Source organism: Theropithecus gelada, chromosome 5, assembly GCF_003255815.1.
Source record: "Theropithecus gelada isolate Dixy chromosome 5, Tgel_1.0, whole genome shotgun sequence".
In the NCBI taxonomy this organism is placed as follows: domain Eukaryota; kingdom Metazoa; phylum Chordata; class Mammalia; order Primates; family Cercopithecidae; genus Theropithecus; species Theropithecus gelada.
Genome location: NC_037672.1, coordinates 142685966 through 142705699, shown reverse-complemented (window position 1 = coordinate 142705699; position 19734 = coordinate 142685966). Strand labels below are relative to the sequence as shown.

Sequence of the window (19734 nt, the reverse complement as noted above, 5' to 3'; positions counted from 1 at the left end):
TAAGAGACTTCTACACCTTGCCTTCTTCAGCTGAAGGCATTCAACCTCTGTACATGGTTTTCTTCTCCCCTTTTACTCTCCTGCTTACAAACCAACCCCCAGAATGATTCCTCTCAGCCACAAGTGGCTGTGCTCCTCCTGGCTGATCTCTCAGCTCACCCTGGCAGGTAGCTTGTGGTGGGGGGAAAGACCTTGAAGCCCACATCAAGTAGAACTGAGGCACTAATGGCCCTCGTAAACAGGGAGCTCATGAGAATGGTAGGACTAAAGCCTAAACCCATGCAATGCTTGGGGTTTCTTCTGCTTTTCCAACTAAAATTACCTCTTTCCCAAAAATACCTATGCTGCCTATTCTTCTGTTTTCTCTGTGTGTTTTCTGAAATGGCCTTGCACACCTGCCAGACTGTCTGCCTCGGGGGCAAGTCCGCCTCTTTGTTTTCACTTTTGCATGCCACGTGACTTCTTAAACACATACTCCCTGTAATTAATGTTCTTGCAAGCTGCATTTGCATGGCAACAAAGACTTGGGCTTCCTTGCAGGTATCCCCTCAATTTATACTTGTTTTTACCCTACCAACTTGGATGACTTCCAACCCTTCCCCTGTCTTTTGGCACATTGTGGGGACAGACAAACTAATTGGAACCCTGGCTCTGCCAGCAACTTATGACTTGCCATATGCTTTATGTTCCTGTTACACTCTAGGGGCAAGTTTTTCAGTGGCTTTTGAAGCAGTTTGTCTACCTGCATAGGGCCTCACTCTGTGGCCCTTTAAAAGTCCCACATACTTGCTTTTTTTGAGTTAGAATCCCTCGGGAAGGAGGCAAAGTTCTTCCTTTGCCATTTGTGAGGTCTTACTCCAAGCCCCAAGCCCCAAGTTCTCTGGAGGTTACTACTTTATGTCAAGAGGGCAAATAAACGTTTCCCTCTAGAATCCAAGGGTTGCTGTTTTTGTGAGCATATGAAGGCTTCCCATGAGTATTCCTCTCACATCCTCCCACTTCTTCCTGTAGCCTCCATTTCTCTAATCACTTCCATGCTCTTCTCAACATGCATCAAGACCTTCAATGTCATATTCAAAGGAAGGGAAGTCCAGCCCCCTTGAGGCAGTTAGCTGAAAAGCAGGCCTCTTTTCTACTTAAAAAACATGTAAAATGGGAATCTGAGAAAAGATAATGATTTTGTTGCTAAAATGCTCCGAGTGAGAGTCACTATGAGGTCGTGGAGACAAGGATATAGGCCAGCCCAAGACCGTAGGCACAAGAGACCCATAGGACAGAGATAAAGCTTGGTCCCAGACTAACAGATTACCATTAGAACAGAGACGAAGGGAAGGTTAGGGGTACATGGTAAGACTGGTTCATTCTGGAACCCCAAGGATAAACAAGGAGACCACTGTTCACTTCAGTATCTCCTCTGTTCTCAAGTGCACACTTGTGATGAGATGGGAACAAGGCAAAGGGTACATGGTAAGACTGGTTCATTCTGGAACCCTAAGGACGAATGGGGGATGCCCCATACAGGATAACAGGAAAGTAAGATGGGACACCTTGTTTTTACTTTTTTCTCCTCTGTTCTCTCTTCACAGACAGGTAATCTTGTCTTGATACCACAGGAACTGCCCCTTGGATGTATCTCCCAAAACGGAAAAATTCCCCCAAACCTTAAAACAAGAAACTAGTTTTCCTTTGTAATACTATTTGGCTTAAAAATGAAAGGGGAGGAAATAACAAAAGTCAGCCTTGGAACCTAGTGCCCCTGTGAAGGAGGTCCTCAGATTAGCCTCTTCAGTCTTTCATAACTGAGAGCAGATTAAGGAGGACAGGGCCAAGAAAAAGGAGAAACAAAGGGAAAGGAGGTATTGGCTACTCTGCAAGCCCACTAGCCCCCTCCAGGTTGCCCTAAGGACACTTCTCCAGGTAACTACCGTTGGTGCAGGAAGCCAGGGCACTGGAAGGCACTGCCCCAGTGGGATAAAAGCTATGTGCATGGCTTGCCCCTTTTGCCAGAAGATCAGCCACTGGAAATGAGACTACTCTGAGGGCCAAACCACCCATGGGACAGAATCCCAACTCCTGATGGCCTTGAGCTGAAGGGGCTGTCTGCTCTGACTGGCTTCCAAATCAGACACTGTCATCAACAGGACAAAGTTGAGGGCAACTTTGGAGGTGGCAAGTAAAATTATAAATTTCCCTTTTGGCTTCAAGAGCTGCTTACTCTGTGCTAATCTCCTTCTCTGAGCAACTTTCCTCCAAATCCTGTCAGGTAATGGGGGAAATGCCACCCCCTCCCTCCAAAAGAAAAAATTCACATCCTTTTATGTTACTTAAGGGACCAGTCCCTGGTGATGTCTAAATACCCAACTCCTCTTTAGGGCAAAAATTTTTTTTTTTTTCCAAGATGGGTGCTTGCTTAATATTTACCTGACTTCTGAATTCATCTTTCTTTTATTTTTAAAATTTTTTGAGATGGAGTTTCACTCTTGTTGCCCAGGCTGGAGTTCAATGGTACAATCTCAGCTCATCGCAATCTCCACCTCCCAGGTTCAAGTGATTCTCCTGCCTCAGCCTCCCTAGTAGCTGGGATTACAGGCATGTGCCACCATGCTCAGCTAATTTTGTATTTTTAATAGAGATGGGGTTTCTCCATGTTGGTCAGGCTGATCTCGAACTCCCGACCTCAGGTGATCCGCCTGCTTCAGCCTCCCAAAGTGCTGGGATTACAGGCATGAGCCACCACTCCGGGCCTGAATTCATCTTCCTAATAGATCTATTTCTCCTAAGAAAGCTACCTAAATCTTTAACCAATAACTTCATCCTGGACAGTCCTACCCAGTGGTATAGAAATAGCCCACACTTATTCAGACAAGCACTAGCGAAAATCTAACTGAGCAATCTCTTGAGGTGGGATAACTTCTCCAGTGCAGTATGTAAATAATCTCCTCATTTGTTCCCCCTTTACAGAACTTGCAAAGCCATATGCAGTACAAATCTTTACTTTCTAATGAAAGGAGAATGATTTTTGTTGAATTCAAAGGTTCTAAAGGCACGGAAGGTTATAAAGAAGAGATTTTATATAAAAAAGCATCTTTTATATAAAAAAGTATCTTGTATGGGCCGGGAGTGGTGACTCAATGCCTGTAATGCCAGCACTTTGGGAGGCCGAGGCAGGTGGATCACGAGGTCAGGAGATCGAGACCATCTTGGCTAACACAGTGAAATCCCATCCCTACTAAAAAATACAGAAAGTTAGCTGGGCATGGTGGCAGGTGCCTTGTGGTCCCAGCTACTCAGGAGGCTGAGGCAGGAGGATGGCATGAACCCGGGAGGTGAAGCTTGCAGTGAGCTGAGATTGCACCACTGCACTCCAGCCTGGGCGACAGAGCAAGACTCCGTCTAAAAAAAAAAGAAAAAAGGAAGAAAAGAATCTGTTTTCTTTTATAACAGGACACACTTGGAGAAACTGGTTATTTTACCAAGGCTTTGACTGGAATGGCATGCTTTTCTTTAAGGAATCAAAATGGAATTATGAAGCCAATAAAAGTTCCTTCGGAAAACTGCCCTCATACCTTGGCTGCACAGTCCCTGTAAAGGGTTCCTGGCTTGTGGTGAGTAAAGAATGTCACTTTATAACAGGCCTAGAAGCCCCAAGTTATCTTGAGACCGTAAGAAGAGAGAACTTTACCCAAGTCATACAGGTATTTGATGGTGCCAACCTAAGGCTTTAAAAAAGTCTTATCTGAAATTCCTTATGGAACACAGTTTCATTAAAGCCAATTTTAAAAGGACTCTATATGGCACATAATTATTCTCACTGTGCTTTATGCAAATAACCATGCCAAGTATAATAAGACTAAAGTTTATTTTGTGAACAAGTCAGTTCTATCATGATTTGTCTTTAATAAAACTGAGGACCGGAGAGAAAAAAATTATGTTTCAAAAACTGTGGTACACCTATTATTAGATTCTAGTCTCATCAGTTTTTGAGTTTTCGTCTGCAATTTAGATTAACCCTGCTTATTCCTGTGAACCAACCAGTGATCTCTGGCTGCAGGTCAGAAGAAACAAGACGGATGGGTAATGTAAAAATCTGGATCAATATTCTAATTCTGGGCACATATTGGAATCAGCTAGCAACCCCGAGAACCCAATGGAATCAGCTAGCAACCCCATGCACCCAAGTCTTAGCAGGCATAACTATAGCCACCAGCTACCTGAGCATATTGGCAGTCTCAGAATTTTTTGGAGCTATCATCATCCCCTTATTTTGGCTTAGCATTCTTCTAATTCTAATAATCCTATTTCTCGCCTCTCACCTTCAGGCCATCAAGCTCCATGTGATCATCAGTGAGGGATACTGTCCTCTCAATATTCAAGAGCCAGCCTTCTACAGAGGACCCCTAGACTGCTCATTAGTGGGACATGACAGAGGCAAAATCCTGTCCCTGTCTCTTGGACCTGGTTGGATACTGCTTTCACCAACCCATGGAACCAGCTCTGCCCTGACAGCTAGCAAGAGGCCAAGACCTGCAGAACAATCACTACCACTCCTCTCTGTCAGCAGGAATCAGTTACAGAAGACTGACCTTCATCCACTTTCCCCAAAGAATTGGGGTACCGGACTCTTGAGGGGGGAAATGTTACAGGAGGTAGTTCGTCAGGCATGAGCAGGGCAAGAGATGGCCTAGCCTCCAACCTTGCCACACACACACAACAGGAATGTCAGGCAACCATCAAGCTATGGTCAGGTGATTGCTAACTGTCTCTCTAAAATAATAATTGGTCATAGCAGATGCCAGGGAAAGGCAGTCTCCCAATACATAGAAACTCCTGAAACTGGTGATCAGCAGCATCCCAATAAGATCTCAGGAGTCTGGTGAATGGGCTCAAGCTTACACATCAAGAGGCAAAATTGTGGAGTTAACTAGTACATGGCCTTCTAAAGACATTTGTCTGGTAAGGGAAGAATGCCTCAAATGAGCATGTGTACAGCTCCAGTAAACACACTGCATGCTCTCCTCTCAAGTGTTAGCAGGCCACTGCACGTGCAGACAGCCCATCTCAAGGGAAGAAACAGGGGAGAAGGGATGCAAGGCCTTGGAAGCATGCTAACATATGAAACCCCAAGCCAAAGGTCAAACTGCGCACTTGATCTCTCAAGTTGCCCGCTTTAGCCTCTTCCAAGGTGATCTCTCAAGTCACCTGCTTCACCCTCTCCCAAGTGTGTTTTACCTTCTCTCGTTCCTGCTCTAAAGCTTTTAAATAAACTTTTACTCCTGCTCTGAAACTTGCCTTGGTCTCTCCTTCTGCTTATGCCCTTCAGTCAAATTCTTTCTTCTAAGGAGGCAAGAATTGAGATTGCTGCAGACCTGTATGGATTTGCCATCAGTAACAAAACTTTCAAAAATCAAAGACAAAGAGAATTTTGAAAGCAGCAAGAAAAAACATTTGTCCTAATTTCAAAATATATTAGAAAACTGTAGCAATCAAAAGAGCATGGTGCTGGCATAAAAACAGACACATAGACCAATGAAAAAGAATAGAGAACCCAGAAATAAACCCATGCATATAGTTAGCTAATCTTCAGCAAAAGCACCAAGAATACACAATAGGGAAAGAATAGTGAAAGAAATTAAAATACTTTATCCAAAAATATATTTCTTTGACATATTTTTAAATGGCTGCTACTTGGCCAGCAGACAGAAGTGGCCTTGTGAAGCTATTCTAAGTGGGGGAAATTTGCATCTGTAGAGAATCTCCATTAATGAAGTCATGCCCCCTCCCCTTTCTATGCCTTCCCCCAGATCCAGGAGAGGTTGAGAGTTTGACACCTTTATTATTTATTTATTTAAAACTTTTTCCTCCAACTCTGGCAGATGAACTGACACCTTTAAAAATCTGAAAAGAAACATTTACCGTCTATTCTCTCTGAGGGAGGCTTCTCTACATAAAAAAGCCACCTTTGCCAGTCAAGCCTCCTCATTTCTCTCTCTAAACCTGCCTTGCCATTAAGCCTGATTTACCTGTTTCTGGACATTCTCTGAGTCTGCATTCTTTACTGTGGCCTCAGGATAAAATACACGTTTCTGTAACTCATTGGGAAGTTGGGTTTTTATTCTGAAGGCTCCCATGGATGTATGTTAAATAAATGTTTATGCCTTTTCTCCTACTAATCAATCTGCCTCATGTCAGTGATTTTTACCAAAGCTTTAGGGAGCCAAGAGCCTATGGCTCCCACAGTAGTCTCATCAATAATTGGGCTGAGAAAACCGGATATCGACATATAAAAGAAAGAAATTGTACTCTTATCTTACACTACACACAAAAATCAACTCAAATAGGTTAAAGAGTTAAATATAAGACCCGAAAACAAGAAACTCCTAGACAACACAGGGAGAAAGCTTTCTGACATTGGTCTTAGTAGTGAATTTTGGATATAACATCAATAGCAAAGTCTACTAAAGCAAAAATAAACAAATGGAACTATATTAAACAAAAACTTTCTGCACAGGGAAGGAAACTATCAACGAGATGAAAACTGACAGAATAAGGGGAAATATTTGCAAACCATCTCTCAGATAAGGAGTTAATATCCAAAGTACATAATGAACTTGTAAACCAAAAAGAAAATTCTAAGCGCCCCCAACTGACTGGTGGACCCTCCCCTCAGCCAAGGGCATTTCATATTATCCTGAAAAACTAGTTCAGGGTCTGATGGAAACTGGGGGTCAGACATGCCTCACAAACATCAACAGAGAGAGTTTAAGACTCATAGAACAGATTCTTTAAATCTGATAAGAAACACAGTCTATTCTCTCTGAAATCTACCTGTAGGCTTCATTTGCATGATAAAACCTTGGTCTCCAGATCCCTTTATCAAAACCCAGACATTCCTTTCTAATCTATTCCAGGTCTTTACATAAAATCTCTTTCAACCAATTGCTAATCAGAAAATCTTTAAATCTGCCTCTGACCTGGTAGGCCCTGCTTTGAGTGGTCCTGCCTTTCTGGATTGAACCAACGTACATCTTATATGCATTGACCGATGTCTCGTGTCTCCCTAACATGTATAAAAGCAAGCTGTACCCTAACCTTGGGCATATGTTGTCAGGACATCCAGAGGCTGTTCACAGATGTATCCTTAACCTTGGCAAAATAGACTTTCTAAGTTGATTGAGACCTGTCTCAGATACTTTTGGTATACAAACTCATACAACTAAATAGCAGGAAAAAAAACTGATTTAAAAATGGGAAAATGACTTGAAGAGACATTTTTCCAAATAGCACATACAAATGGCCAAAAAGTATATAACAATGTTCTCAACCTCACTAAATTCAGGGAAATGCAAATCAAAACCACAGCTAGCTATCACTTCTACCTGTTAGAAAGGCTATTATCAAAAAGTTAAAACATAAGTGTTGTCAGAGATGTGTGTAAAGGAAACCCTTATCCACTGTTGATGGAAATGTTAATTGGGAGGTTCTCAAAAAAAATTAAAAATAGAATTACTGTATGATCCAACAATCCTACTGATACATATCCAAAGGAAATAAAATCATGACCTTGAAGAGCTATCTGCACTCCCGTGTTCATTACAGCATTATTCACAAGAGTCAAGATCTAGAAACAACTTATGTGTCTGTCGATAATGAATGGATAAAGAAAATGTGGTATATACATACAATGGAAAATTATTCAGCCTTAAAGAGAAGGACATCTCGGTCTATATGACAACATGGATGTACCTGGAGGACATTATGCCAAGTGAAATTACTCAGCCACAGAAAGACAAAAACTGCATAATTTTACTCATATATGTAATCTAAAAAGTCAAAGTTATAGAAGCATAGTAGAACAGTGGTTACCAGGAGGTGTAAGGTAAGATAAATGGGGAATTTTTGGTCAAAGTGTGCAAACTTTCAGTTATAAGATGAATAATTATGGAGACCTTATGTACACTATGGTGACTATGGTTAGTTACAATGTATACTTAAAATTTCCTAAGAGAGCCGGGCATGGTGGTTTATGCTTGTAATCCCAGCACTCTGGGAGGCTGAGTTGGGCAGATCACGAGGTCAGGAATTTGAGACCAGCATAGCCAACATGGTGAAATCCCATCTCTACTAAAAATACAAAAATTAGTCAGGCATAGGGGCAGGCTTCTGTAATCCCAGCTACTTGGGAGACTGAGGCATGAGAATCACTTGAACCTGGGAGGCAAACGTTGCAGTGAACCGAGATCGCACCACTGCACTCCAGCCTGGGTAAGAGAGTGAGACCCTGTCTCAAAAAAAAAAAAAAAATTGCTAAGAGAGTAGGTCTGTTTTTGTTTGTTTGGTTGGTCGGTTGGTTTTGTTTTGTTTTTTAAGACATAGTCTTGCTCTGTCACCCAGGCTGGAGTGCAATGGCACCATCTCAGCTCACTGCAAGCTCTGGGTTCAAGCGATTCTCCTGCCTCAGCCTCCTGAGTAGCTGGGATTACAGGCATGCGCCACCACATGCAGCTAATATTGTTTTTCTGTTTTTAGTAGACACGGGTTTCACCATGTTGGCCAGGCTGGTCTCGAACTCGTGACCTCAAGTGATCCACCCACCTCGGCCTCCCAAAATACTGGGATTACAGGTGTGAGCCATAGCTCACAGCTTCATTCTTTTTCATGGCTGTGTAGTATTCCATGGTGTATACATACCACATTTTCTTTACAATATTTATTTGTCAATCATATGTCAGTGAAGTCAGAGAAAAAAAAGAACCTGAAAGAAACACAGCAACCCTGGCAAAAGGGCTGGGCCCAGAAACTTCTCATGTTGCACTTACCTTTGACATCTGTAGTCTCTTGGGTACCAGCCCAGCAGAGAAGACGACAGGCAGAACTGTTTGGCAATGACATCCTAAGAAAAGCAAGTAGAAGAAACAAGTTACAAATTTATGGATTTATAAATCACATGAAGCCTATGGGCTTACAGGAATTTCCATTTATCTTTTTTCAAAACTTTCATTTTAGGTTTGGAGGTACATGTGAAGGTTTGTTATTTAGATAAACTCGTGTAATGGGGGTTTGTTGTACAGATTACTTCATCACCCAGGTATTAGGTCTAATACCCCATAGCAATTTTTTTCTGCTCCTCTCCCTCCTCCCATGCTCCACCATCCGGTAGACCCCAGTGTCTACAGTTTCATTCTTTTTTTTAGATGGAGTCTCACTCTGTCACCACGCTGGAGTGCAGTGGTGTGATCTTGGTTCACTGCAACCTCCATCTCCCAGGTTCAAGTGATTCTCCTGCCTCAGCCTCCTGAGTAGCTAGGACTACAGGCGCGCACCACCAAGCCCAGCTAATTTTTGTATTTTTAGTAGAGACAGGGTTTCACCATGTTGGCCAGGATGATCCCGATCTCTTCACCTTGTGATTTGCCCACCTCGATCTCCCAAAGTGCTGGGATTACAGGTGTGAGCCACTGTGCCTGGCCACGTTGTTCCCTTCTTTGTGTCCATGTGTTCTCATTATTAAACTCTCACTTATAAATGAGAACATGCCGTATTTAGTTTTCTGTTCCTGCATTAGTTTGCTAAGGATAATGGCCACCAGCTCCATCCATGTTTCTGCAAAAGACATGATCTTGTTCTTTATTGTGACTGCATAGTATTTCATGATGTATATGTACCCCATTTTCTTTTTACAACCTGTCATTGATGGGCATTTAGGTTGATTCTATGTCTTTTCTATTGTGAATAATGCTGCAGTGAACATTCGCATGCATGTGTTGTTATGTTCTAGAAAGATTTCATGACGCAGACACCAAAAGCAATCACAACAAAAGCCAAAGTTGACAAAGGGGATCTGGTTAAACTTAAGAGCTTCTGCACAGCAAAGGAAACTATCAACGGAGTAAACAGCCTACAGAAGAGGACAAAATATTTGCAGACTATGCATCTGACAAAGGTCTAATATCCGGCATCTAAAGGGACTTAAACAAATTTGCAAGAAAAAAACAAATGATCTCATTAAAAAGTGGGCAAGGAACATAAACAGACACTTTTGAAAAGAAGACATGTGGCCAAAAAGCATATGAAAAAAACCTCATTATCACTGATCATTAGAGAAATGCAAATAAAAACCACAATGAGATACCATCTTATACCAATCAGAATGACTATTACTAAAAAGTTAAAAATAACAGATGCTGGCAAGGTTGCAGAGAAAAGAGAACACTTGTACACTGTTAGTAGGAGGGTAAATTAGTTCAACCATTGTGGAAAACAGTATGACATTTCCTCAAAAAGCTAAAAACAGAACTACCATTCTACCCAGTGATCCCATTACTGGGTATTTACCCAGAGGAATATAAATCATTCATCTTTTTATTTGGTTTTTAAACATTTGTTTGTTCTCTTCCACTCTTTCCATGCTCCCAACTGTAATCCCACAATCCCATTAAATAAACTACAGTTGGACTTTCTTATCGTCTTTAGTGATTTGTTTGTTCTCTAATTTGTCATAAAAGGGTAACATTTTCAACTTCTGTGCATGAAAAGCTCAAACATTAAGTTCATAATTATTTCAAAGGGATTTATGAGTGTTTCTCTAGGGAGCTGTTTTCGAAATAAGATAAGTGCTATGAATGGGATAAGAAAGATTACAGTAATTATGTTGGTTTCTGAAAAAACCAAAAACTTAGTATCAGCGGAGTAACTTGGGGACTCACAGATGCAGTGTGTATCCTTTGAAACACATCTGTATCCCAGTTTCCTTGAATCCAAATATGACACTCTAAGCAAGCAGGGACTGGTTGGGAAGCGCAGGTTATTTTGTATGGAATGAACAAAGTCATCAATTTCCAGAATTCAACACATGGTAGTAATTATTTTGGGGTCTCTGATTGAGGGAGGAGGGTCCTCATGCTTCAGGAACCTGTAACTCTGTGACGCAGGGGTAGAGTGGAATTGATATCAGCCTAACGAGCCCTAAAATATTCCTATACATGTATTCAGCACACAAACCAGCCCTAATCATTCCTGAGACAGGGGCTGGCCGCCTACTCTGCATCTTTCTTCTTCTAACCAACAGCAGCAGTTGAATCACCTGGGGGTATGAATTTAAAAGTGCAGATTTTTAAGCTAAATCCCCAGTAATTATTGTTCAGTAGATTTGAGGCAGATGGTCTGATACAGGTGGTCATTGGGCCAATTTCCTGACTTCTACAGGAACCACTTCATTGCTTCTCTTAATATATTTTATCGCTAAAAACTATAGTTTGGTTTGGGCTGGGTTTTTTGTTGTTTTTTTTTTTTAATTTTATATAAGCAGAATTATACAGCATGTCACCTGGTTCAAAATGCCCAACATTATGTTCGTGAGATTATTGAGTGGAACCATAGTTTTTCTTATTCATTACTATACAGTATTCCGTTGTATGACCACACCACAGCTGACGCTTCTGTCAATGAATAGTACTTATTCTACACTTTGCTTTTTTTAGTTTTTTTGGCTATTATGAAAAGTACTGCTAAGAACATTATTGTACATGTCTCTCAACGTACATGTGAAAGCACATTTCAGTTGGAGTAGAATTGCTACGTCTACAATATCCATAGAATCAACTGTAGAAGGTAAAACTAAACTTTTTCTAAAGCACGGCATCAACATACATTCCCATTAGCTGTATATGAGAGACCTTATTGTTAGGCATCCTTATCAACAATTAGTAGGCTTTTTTTTTTAAGACTCAAGGGGTATATGTGCAGGTATGTTACATGAATATATTGTGTGATGCTGAAATTTAGGCTTATATTGAACCTGTCACCCAAATAGTGAACTTAGTACCCAATAGGTAGTTTTTCAACCCTTGCTCCTTTCCCTCTCTGCCCTCAGTGTCTACTGTTTCATTTTTATGACCATGTGTATCCACTGTTTAGCTCCCACTTATAAGTGAGAACATGCTGTGTTTGATTTTCTGTTTCTGCATTAATTCACTTGCCAGCTGCATCCATGTTGCTGCAAAAGGCATTATTTCATTCTTTTTCATGGCTGTGTAGTATTCCATAGTGTATACATACCACATTTTCTTTATCCAATCCACCATGGATGAGCACCTAAGTTGATTCCAAGTCATTGCTATGGTGAATAGTGCTGCAATGAACATACGAGCACATGTGTCTTTTTGCTGAAATGATTTACTTTCCTTGGGATACATACCCAGTAATGGGATTGCTGGGTCAATGGTAGTTCTATATTCAGTTCTTTGAGAAATCTCCAAACTACTTTCCACAGGAGCTGAACTAATTTGCATTTCCACTAACAGTGTTTAAATGTTCTCTTTTCTCTCCAACCTCATCAACATCTGTTATTTTTTGACTTTTTATTAACAGCCATTCTGCTTGGTGTGAGATGGTATCTCATTGTGGTTTTGGTTTGTATTTCTCTGATGATTAGTGATGCTGAGCATTTTTTCAGGTTTGTTGGCCACTTGTTGTGTCTTCCCTTGAGAAGTGTCTATTCATATCCTTTGTGCAATTTTTTTTTGAGACAAGGTCTCACTCTGTCACCCAGGCCGGTATGCAGCGGCATGATCATAGCTCACTGCAGCCTCGAACTACCAGGCTCAACCAATACTCCCACCTCAGCCTCTTGAATAGCTGAGACCATAGGCACATGCCACCACACCTGGCTAATTCTTTTTTTGGGGGGGTTGGGGGGTGATGAGGTCTCCCTATGTTCCCAGGCTGGTCTCAGATTCCTGGGACAAGCAATCCTCTTCCTGCCTCAGCCTTTCAAAGTGCTGGGATTACAGGCGTTAGCTACCCACCTGGCCCTTTGCGTACTTTTTGATGGGTTTGTTGGTTTTTACTTGTTGATTTAAGTTCTTTATGGATTCTGGATAGTAGTCCTTTGTTGGATGCATAGATTAAAAATATTTTCTCTCATTCTGTGGGTTGTCTCTTTACTCAATTGATAGTTTCTTTTGCTATGCAGAAGCTCTGTGGTTTAATTAGGTCCCAATTGTCAGTTTTTGTTTTTGTTGTGTTTGCTTTTGAGGACTTAGTCATGAATTCTTTGCCTATGGCAATGTCCAGAAGAGTGTTACCTAGGTGTTTTCTTCTAGGATTATTATTATTTGTTTTTGTTGTTGTTGTTGTTGTTGTTGTTTTTTGAGACGGAGCTCTGTCGCCTAGCTTGGAGTGCAGTGGCTCGATCTTGGCTCTCTGCAAACTCCGCCTCCCAGATTCAAGTGATTCTCCTGCCTCAGCCTCCCGAGTAGCTGGGATTACAGGCGCCTGCCACCATGTCCAGCTAATTTTTTTGTATTTTTAGTAGAAATGGGGTTTCACCATGTTAGCTAGGCTGGTCTTGAACTCCTGACCTCAGGTGATCCGCCTGCCTAGGCCTCCCAAAGTGTTGGGATTACAGGCGTGAGCCACCTTGCCCAGCCTCTTCTAGGATTTTATAGTTTGAAGTCTTATATTTAAGTCTTTGATCCATCTTGAGTTAATTTTTTTATATAGTGAAAGCTAGGGGTCCAGTTTTCTTCTGCATATGGTTAGCCAGTTTTCCCAGCACCACTTATAGAATAGTGTGTCCTTTCCCCTTTTTTCTTTTTGTTGACTTTTTCAAAGATCAGTTGACTGTAGGTGTGTGGCTTAATTTCTGGGTTCTTTATTCTGTGCCATTGGTCTATATTGACACTTAATATTAATGGTCTTTTAAATTTTAACTTTTCTGGAAGGTGTTTAGCATAAACTCTTTGTAGTTTTAATTTGCGTTTTATGATTGCTAACGCAGTTGAGCACCTTTGGTATGTTTATTGGTTATTTGGATATCTTGGTTTATTGATTTAATTTTGAAGTCTCTTTCCTATTTTTCTAATGGGTTGTGTTTTTTTGGTAGTAATTTGTAAGAGTTCTTACAAATTCATATATATACACATATACGTATATAAGTACATATATCTCTCATAGATGCCTTTTGTCAGTCACTAAGTTGAAAATATATTCTTCTCTGTGGCTTGCCTTTTTATACACCCTTAATATTGTATTTTGTTGAATAGAACCACTTAATTTTAAGGTAATTCAAAATTTATCTAACTTTTTCCTTATGGTTAGTGCTTTTTGTGTTTTGTTTAAGAAATATTTGCCAACCTTGAAATAGTCAAGATATTCTCCATATTGTCATCTAATGGTTTCATTGATTTGCCTTTTACACTTTGATATTTAATTCATCTGAATTAATTTATTTGGAATTGAAAACATTGCCTTTCTCTGCTGCTCTGCTGGGTTTTTTTGTTTGTTTGTTTTTTGTTTTTTTATGAATCAAGTATTTGTATATGCATGGGTCTGTTTCTGGCTCTTTATTCTGCTCCACTGGTCTTCGTTTATTCTTGTTTCATGAAAGCACCCTGCCTCAACTACTAAAGCTTTATAGTAAGTTTGTTGTTGATAGAACAAGACCCTCACCTTTTTGTTGTTGTTGTTGTTTGTTTTGTTTGTTTGTTTTGAGAGTATCTCAGCTATTTCCTGGCTCTTTGTAGTTCCACATGAATTTTAGAATCATTGTGTCAAGTTCTACAAAAACACCTATTGGAACTGTATAAAATCTATAAATCAATTTGGAAAGAACTGACATTTTTACAATATCCTTGTATTAGTCCATTTTCACACTGCTATAAAGATACTACCTGAGACTGGGTAATTTATGAACAAAAGAGGTTTAATTGACTCACAGTTCCACATGGCTGGAGACTCCTCAGGAAACGTACAATCATGGCAGAAGACGAAGGGGAAGCAAGGCACATCTTACATGGTGGCAGGAGAGAGAGAGCATGCAGGGGAAACTGCCACTTTTAAACTATCAGATATCATGAGAAGTCTTTCACTATCACAAAAGCAGCATGGGGGAAACTGTTCCCATGATCCAATTACCTCCCACCAAGACCTTCCCTCGACAGTGGGAATTACAACTGGATATGAGATTTGGGTGGGACACAGAGCCAAACCACTTCAATCATCTTTCAATTAATGAACATGGTTTGTATCTCCTATTAGATTGCCTCTATTTTCTCGAATGTCTTCTAGTTTTCTGAGTGGAGATCTTGCACATCTTTGATTACATTTCTTCCTAGAGACGTGACCTATTTTAGCCATGTTGCAGGTGCCATTTTTTTTTTTTTTTTTTTGAGGCAGGGTCTAACTCTGTCACCCAGGCTGGAGTGCAGTGGCACAATCATGACTTACTTCAGCCTCCACCTCCCAGGCTTAAGTAATCTTCCCACCTCAGCCTCTCGAGTAGCTGGAACCACAGGCATGTGTCACCACCACCTGGCTATTTTTTTTATTTTTGTAGAGATGAGGTCTCACTATGTTGCCCGGGCTGATATGTGGCATTTTTTACATCATTTTTAACTGTTACTGGTAAGCACTAACTTTTTAATTTCCTCTTTTAATTTAAATATTAAAAGTTTGTATCATGCATGGCCAGGCGCGGTGGCTCATGCCTGTAATCCCAGCACTTCGAGAGGTCGAGGCAGATGGATCACCTGAGGTTGGGAGTTCAAGACCAGCCTGGACAACATAGTGAAACCCTGTCTCTACTAAAAATACAAAAATTTCAAACGTGTCTTTTGCAAATATTTCCTTCCAGTCTGTGGTTTGTCTTCTCATTCTCTTGACATTGTCTTACTCAGAACAGATATTTTTAATTTTAATGAAATTCAGCTTATCAATTATTTCTCTGATGGATCATACCTTTGGTGTTGTATCTAAAATATCATTGCCATTGCCATACCCAAAGTTATTTAAGGTTTCTCCTGTCATCTTCTAGGAGTTTTACAGTTTTGCATTTTACATTTAGGTTTATGATCCATTTTGAGTTAATTTTTGTGAATGGTATAAGGTCTGTGTCTCAGTTAATTTTCCGGCATGTGGACGCCTAGTTGTTCCAACACCATTTGTTGAAAAGAACAATATTTGCTCCATTGTATTGCCTTTGCTTCTTTGTCAAAGACCAGTTGACCATATTTATGTGGGCCTATTTCTAGGCCCTTTATTCTGCTTCATTGATCTATTCTCTCACCGATACTACACTATCTTGATTACTTTGGCTTTATAGTGAGCATTAAAGTTAGGTAGTGTCAGTCCTCCAACTCTATGTTCTTCTTCAATATCGTGTTGGTTATTCTTGGTCTTTTGCCTGTCCATATAAACTTTAGAATTAGTTTGTTGATATTCAGAAACTAACCGGCTAGGATTTTTATTGGAATTGCATTTAATTTATAGACCAATTTGGGAAGAGGTGACATCTTGATAATACTGAGTCTTCCTATCCATGGACATGGAAAAATCTCTACATTTATTTAGTTCTTTTTAGATTTCTTTCATTGGAATTTTTTAGTTTTCCTTATATAGATCTTGTACATATTCTGTTAGATTTATATCTAAGTGTTTAACTTTGGGAGATGTTAATATATATGGTATCATGTTTTTTATTTGAAATTCCACTTGTTTATTGCTCATATATAGGAAAATAATTGATTTTTTATATATTAACATTGTATTCTGCAATCTTGCTGTAATAGCTTATTAGTTCTGGGATTTTTTTTTTTTTTTTTTCTGATTCTTTCAGATTTTCTATGTAGATGATAGTGTCATCTGCAAACAAAGACAGTTTTAGTTCTTACTTCCCAATTTATATGCCATTTCATTCCTTGTCTTGAATACAGAAAGAATCAAGACTTAATATTTTATACTTGAGCCACATTCCTGTCTTAGGAATTCCAAAATGTGACCCTTCCCTTATTTTAACCTTGGCAGACAACTGGGATTGATGACAATATTTCATAATAGCTTAAGGTCTGTATCACACTAATCTCCATTCTCCAAATTCAGAATCCTTTTGATTATATTTATAAATTTACATATCTGCAGTTAAAACTGGTTCAGAACCAAATGATCAAGACTTTTACCAAGTTTTTTCTATCTCATACAATATGAATATTCAATGTATGTGGTAAATAAATATGATGAGTAGAAAGTATAATGTATAATGTTTTGTGTATTTTAATACTTTCTTGACTTAACCCACTTTATATGATCAGTCATTTTATGTTTTGTCCCAATAATTCTCCTTGGACCATTCTGATTTTACAGTGATGTAGAATGTCCCTCTATAGCCTTATGGAATTTTAATCAAATAGCTTTTGCTCAGAACTTAAAAAGACATTTGTCCTTGGGACTAAAATTAGCCATGAAAAAGATTAAAAACAAAGCAAATTTAGAATATAATCAGTACTTTCAAAATGAGCTCAATCTGTACTTCATCTTCATTTATAACACTTGCTGCTTCTTAGCGTCTAATAGAATAAGCAATAGTTGTGCAAAGAATGTATTTACATTTCTGAGGTTCCAAAAACAGTGAACCTCACAAGCCCATGCCCTTTTGTGTTTTGCAATGTCACAGGCCGCCTTGGTTGGAATGATTCACATAATGATCACTCTCTGAATAGGAAAAAATTCAAAGTTCTATACATTTTCAACAGATGTTCTATACATTTTCAACAGATGTCCTATTCCTGCATTTTTTTCAGTTATTAAGTATAGTACCTTTTTTCCTACTCTGGTAAATGGATCTGTTTGGATACCACCTTTCTTTCAAACACTATTTTCAAAAAGGACCTCAGCAGTGCTTAAAGACTCCTGTTATGGTTTGAGTGTGTCACTCAAAAGTTCATGTGTTAGAAATTTAATCCCCAATGCAATAGCTTTGGGAGGTAGGGCCTAATAAGAGGTGATTGGGTCATAAGTGTGGAACCTTCACAAATAGATTAATAATATAAGCAGGTTAGTTATCTCAAGAGGAGGCTGTTACAAAGCAAGTTCAGTTTCGGTATCTCTCTCTGTTGCAAGTGCTCTCTTCCACCTTTCACCCTCTGCGATAAGATGATCATCTTATTGCATCCTCACCAGATGCTGGTACCGTGTTCTTGGACTTCTCGTTCTCCAATAACCATGAGCCAAATAAACTTCTATTATTTATAATTTACCCAGTCTGTGGTATTGTGTTGTAGAAGCAGAAAATGACTAAGACAACTCCACTACCTGGCCAAGAGGAACCTCAAGTATCACAGAATTAGCAAAGGGATGTCCAAAGCTAATTAAGTGCCAATATACTTGAGAGATATTTTTAAAATGCAGAAATTATAGTTTGTTGGACTAAACCAGGCAAGGCACCCAATTGGGAAGTCTTTCTGAGACATTTTAACTTTAAGCACTTGTTTTGATGATTTGGAAAAGCCTGGATGGAAATATAACTAATATTTATCAGGGTATTATGTGGGTTATTGCTGACATCTGAAGTTGAGGTTAATAATTCAACTGATTATCAAATAGATTCCAAGAATTTGGATAAAATACTTACCAATTAATATATACAGAGGGATAGATTTAATAACAAGTCCTGATATTTTTCCACATCCCCACTTATACTTTCTCAAATGTACTTAGCTCCTGGCAGCTCCTTAGTGGTGTTTGGGGCTAAATGGTTCTTTCTCCATGCACTGTGCTTTTCCATTCCCCACCTCACCTGCCTGTCAAACCAGCTTGGAGGAAACTTGTTTTACTGAGCTCTCTTCAGACATACAACACTCCCTCCCTCACCAGACACCCAAAAAATCTCCTTTCTTTGTGCTGATTAGTTATTTCTATAGTCACTTTATAAGCTGAAATTAATTTTTTTGATTTTGGGCTTATCATAGGGCCTGGCTTACAGTAAACACTCAGAAAATGCAATAACCACAGGTAGGGAATAGGGAAGGATTTCGTCAATTTCTTCCTGCTCTGAAGGAACTTCTAAGCCCCTGAAAGCCAGAAACCAAACAAGAAACAAAGCGAAATTCTCAGGAGCACCTTTTTGCTGAAAAGATAACTCCAAATACCCAAAATTTAGTCAAATATTCATATCCATATCCTTTCAGGAGTAGGCAGTTATATATAATTTTAGGGATACTAAATAGAGAATAGGATCATAATTTCAGCTGGTCACTGACATTTAGCTCTTCTTCCTGCTGACATTTACAAAAGAAAATACAGAGGGTTAAAGTCTATGAAGTCTTTCAGGGTCTATAATACATCTTTCTTCTAAGGGCACTCTTGTCTATTTATAGTGATATATCCAGGTGCAAATTACAAAGAAATCTTACTGTTTACACTCAGGCTGATGCTGTCCTGCTCTAAAAGAAAATTGGCTGCATGTGGACTTGTCCAGTTGTTTTTTCCGGTAACTGCCTATGTATGTTGTCATGGAAGAATCTGACCATCGTGTTTCATCCTGCCAAGATGCTCCAGCCTTGCGTCTGATCAGATCAAACTCTTGAGAAGTAAGAGGGCTAAAGGGCAGAAGAATTTGTGGAGTCAAGTAGAAGAAGTGTGACATAACTACGAATGGCCTGCTCTGGATGAAAACTTGTCAAGTCCTCTGCATAATGAAGAATTAATTTCCTTCTAGTAGCAGGAAGCAATTGACTGGGCTCACCAAACTTTGTGACTCAACAGTTCACAGAGTGCAGAAGCTTAACTGTCTTAGATATAGTTGCCAAGCAACAGATCACAAAATTCCACAAATGCTACCCCCTTGCCTCCCGAGGGAGGCAAATTTTAACTAATAAATTTGTAAGTTATATAACTTTCTGGATTTTGCTCTAAGAAATATGCTGCTTCATAATTCTGGCAAGAAAGCAGGTGGCAAAATTA

General features: G+C 39.6%; 1 protein-coding gene across 1 annotated transcript in view; it reads right to left on the bottom strand.

Moving 5' to 3' along the window:
- Positions 1 to 19417, bottom strand: part of C5H4orf51 (chromosome 5 C4orf51 homolog) — a 41359-nt gene extending 21942 nt beyond the window's left edge. Inside the window, exons 1-2 of the mRNA XM_025386473.1 lie at positions 19185 to 19417; positions 8817 to 8890 (exon numbers count right to left, since the gene is read on the bottom strand). Coding sequence (XP_025242258.1) covers positions 8817 to 8890; positions 19185 to 19417 — 307 coding nt within the window. The remainder of the gene's footprint in view (positions 1 to 8816; positions 8891 to 19184) is intronic.
- Positions 19418 to 19734: the final 317 nt, after the last annotated feature.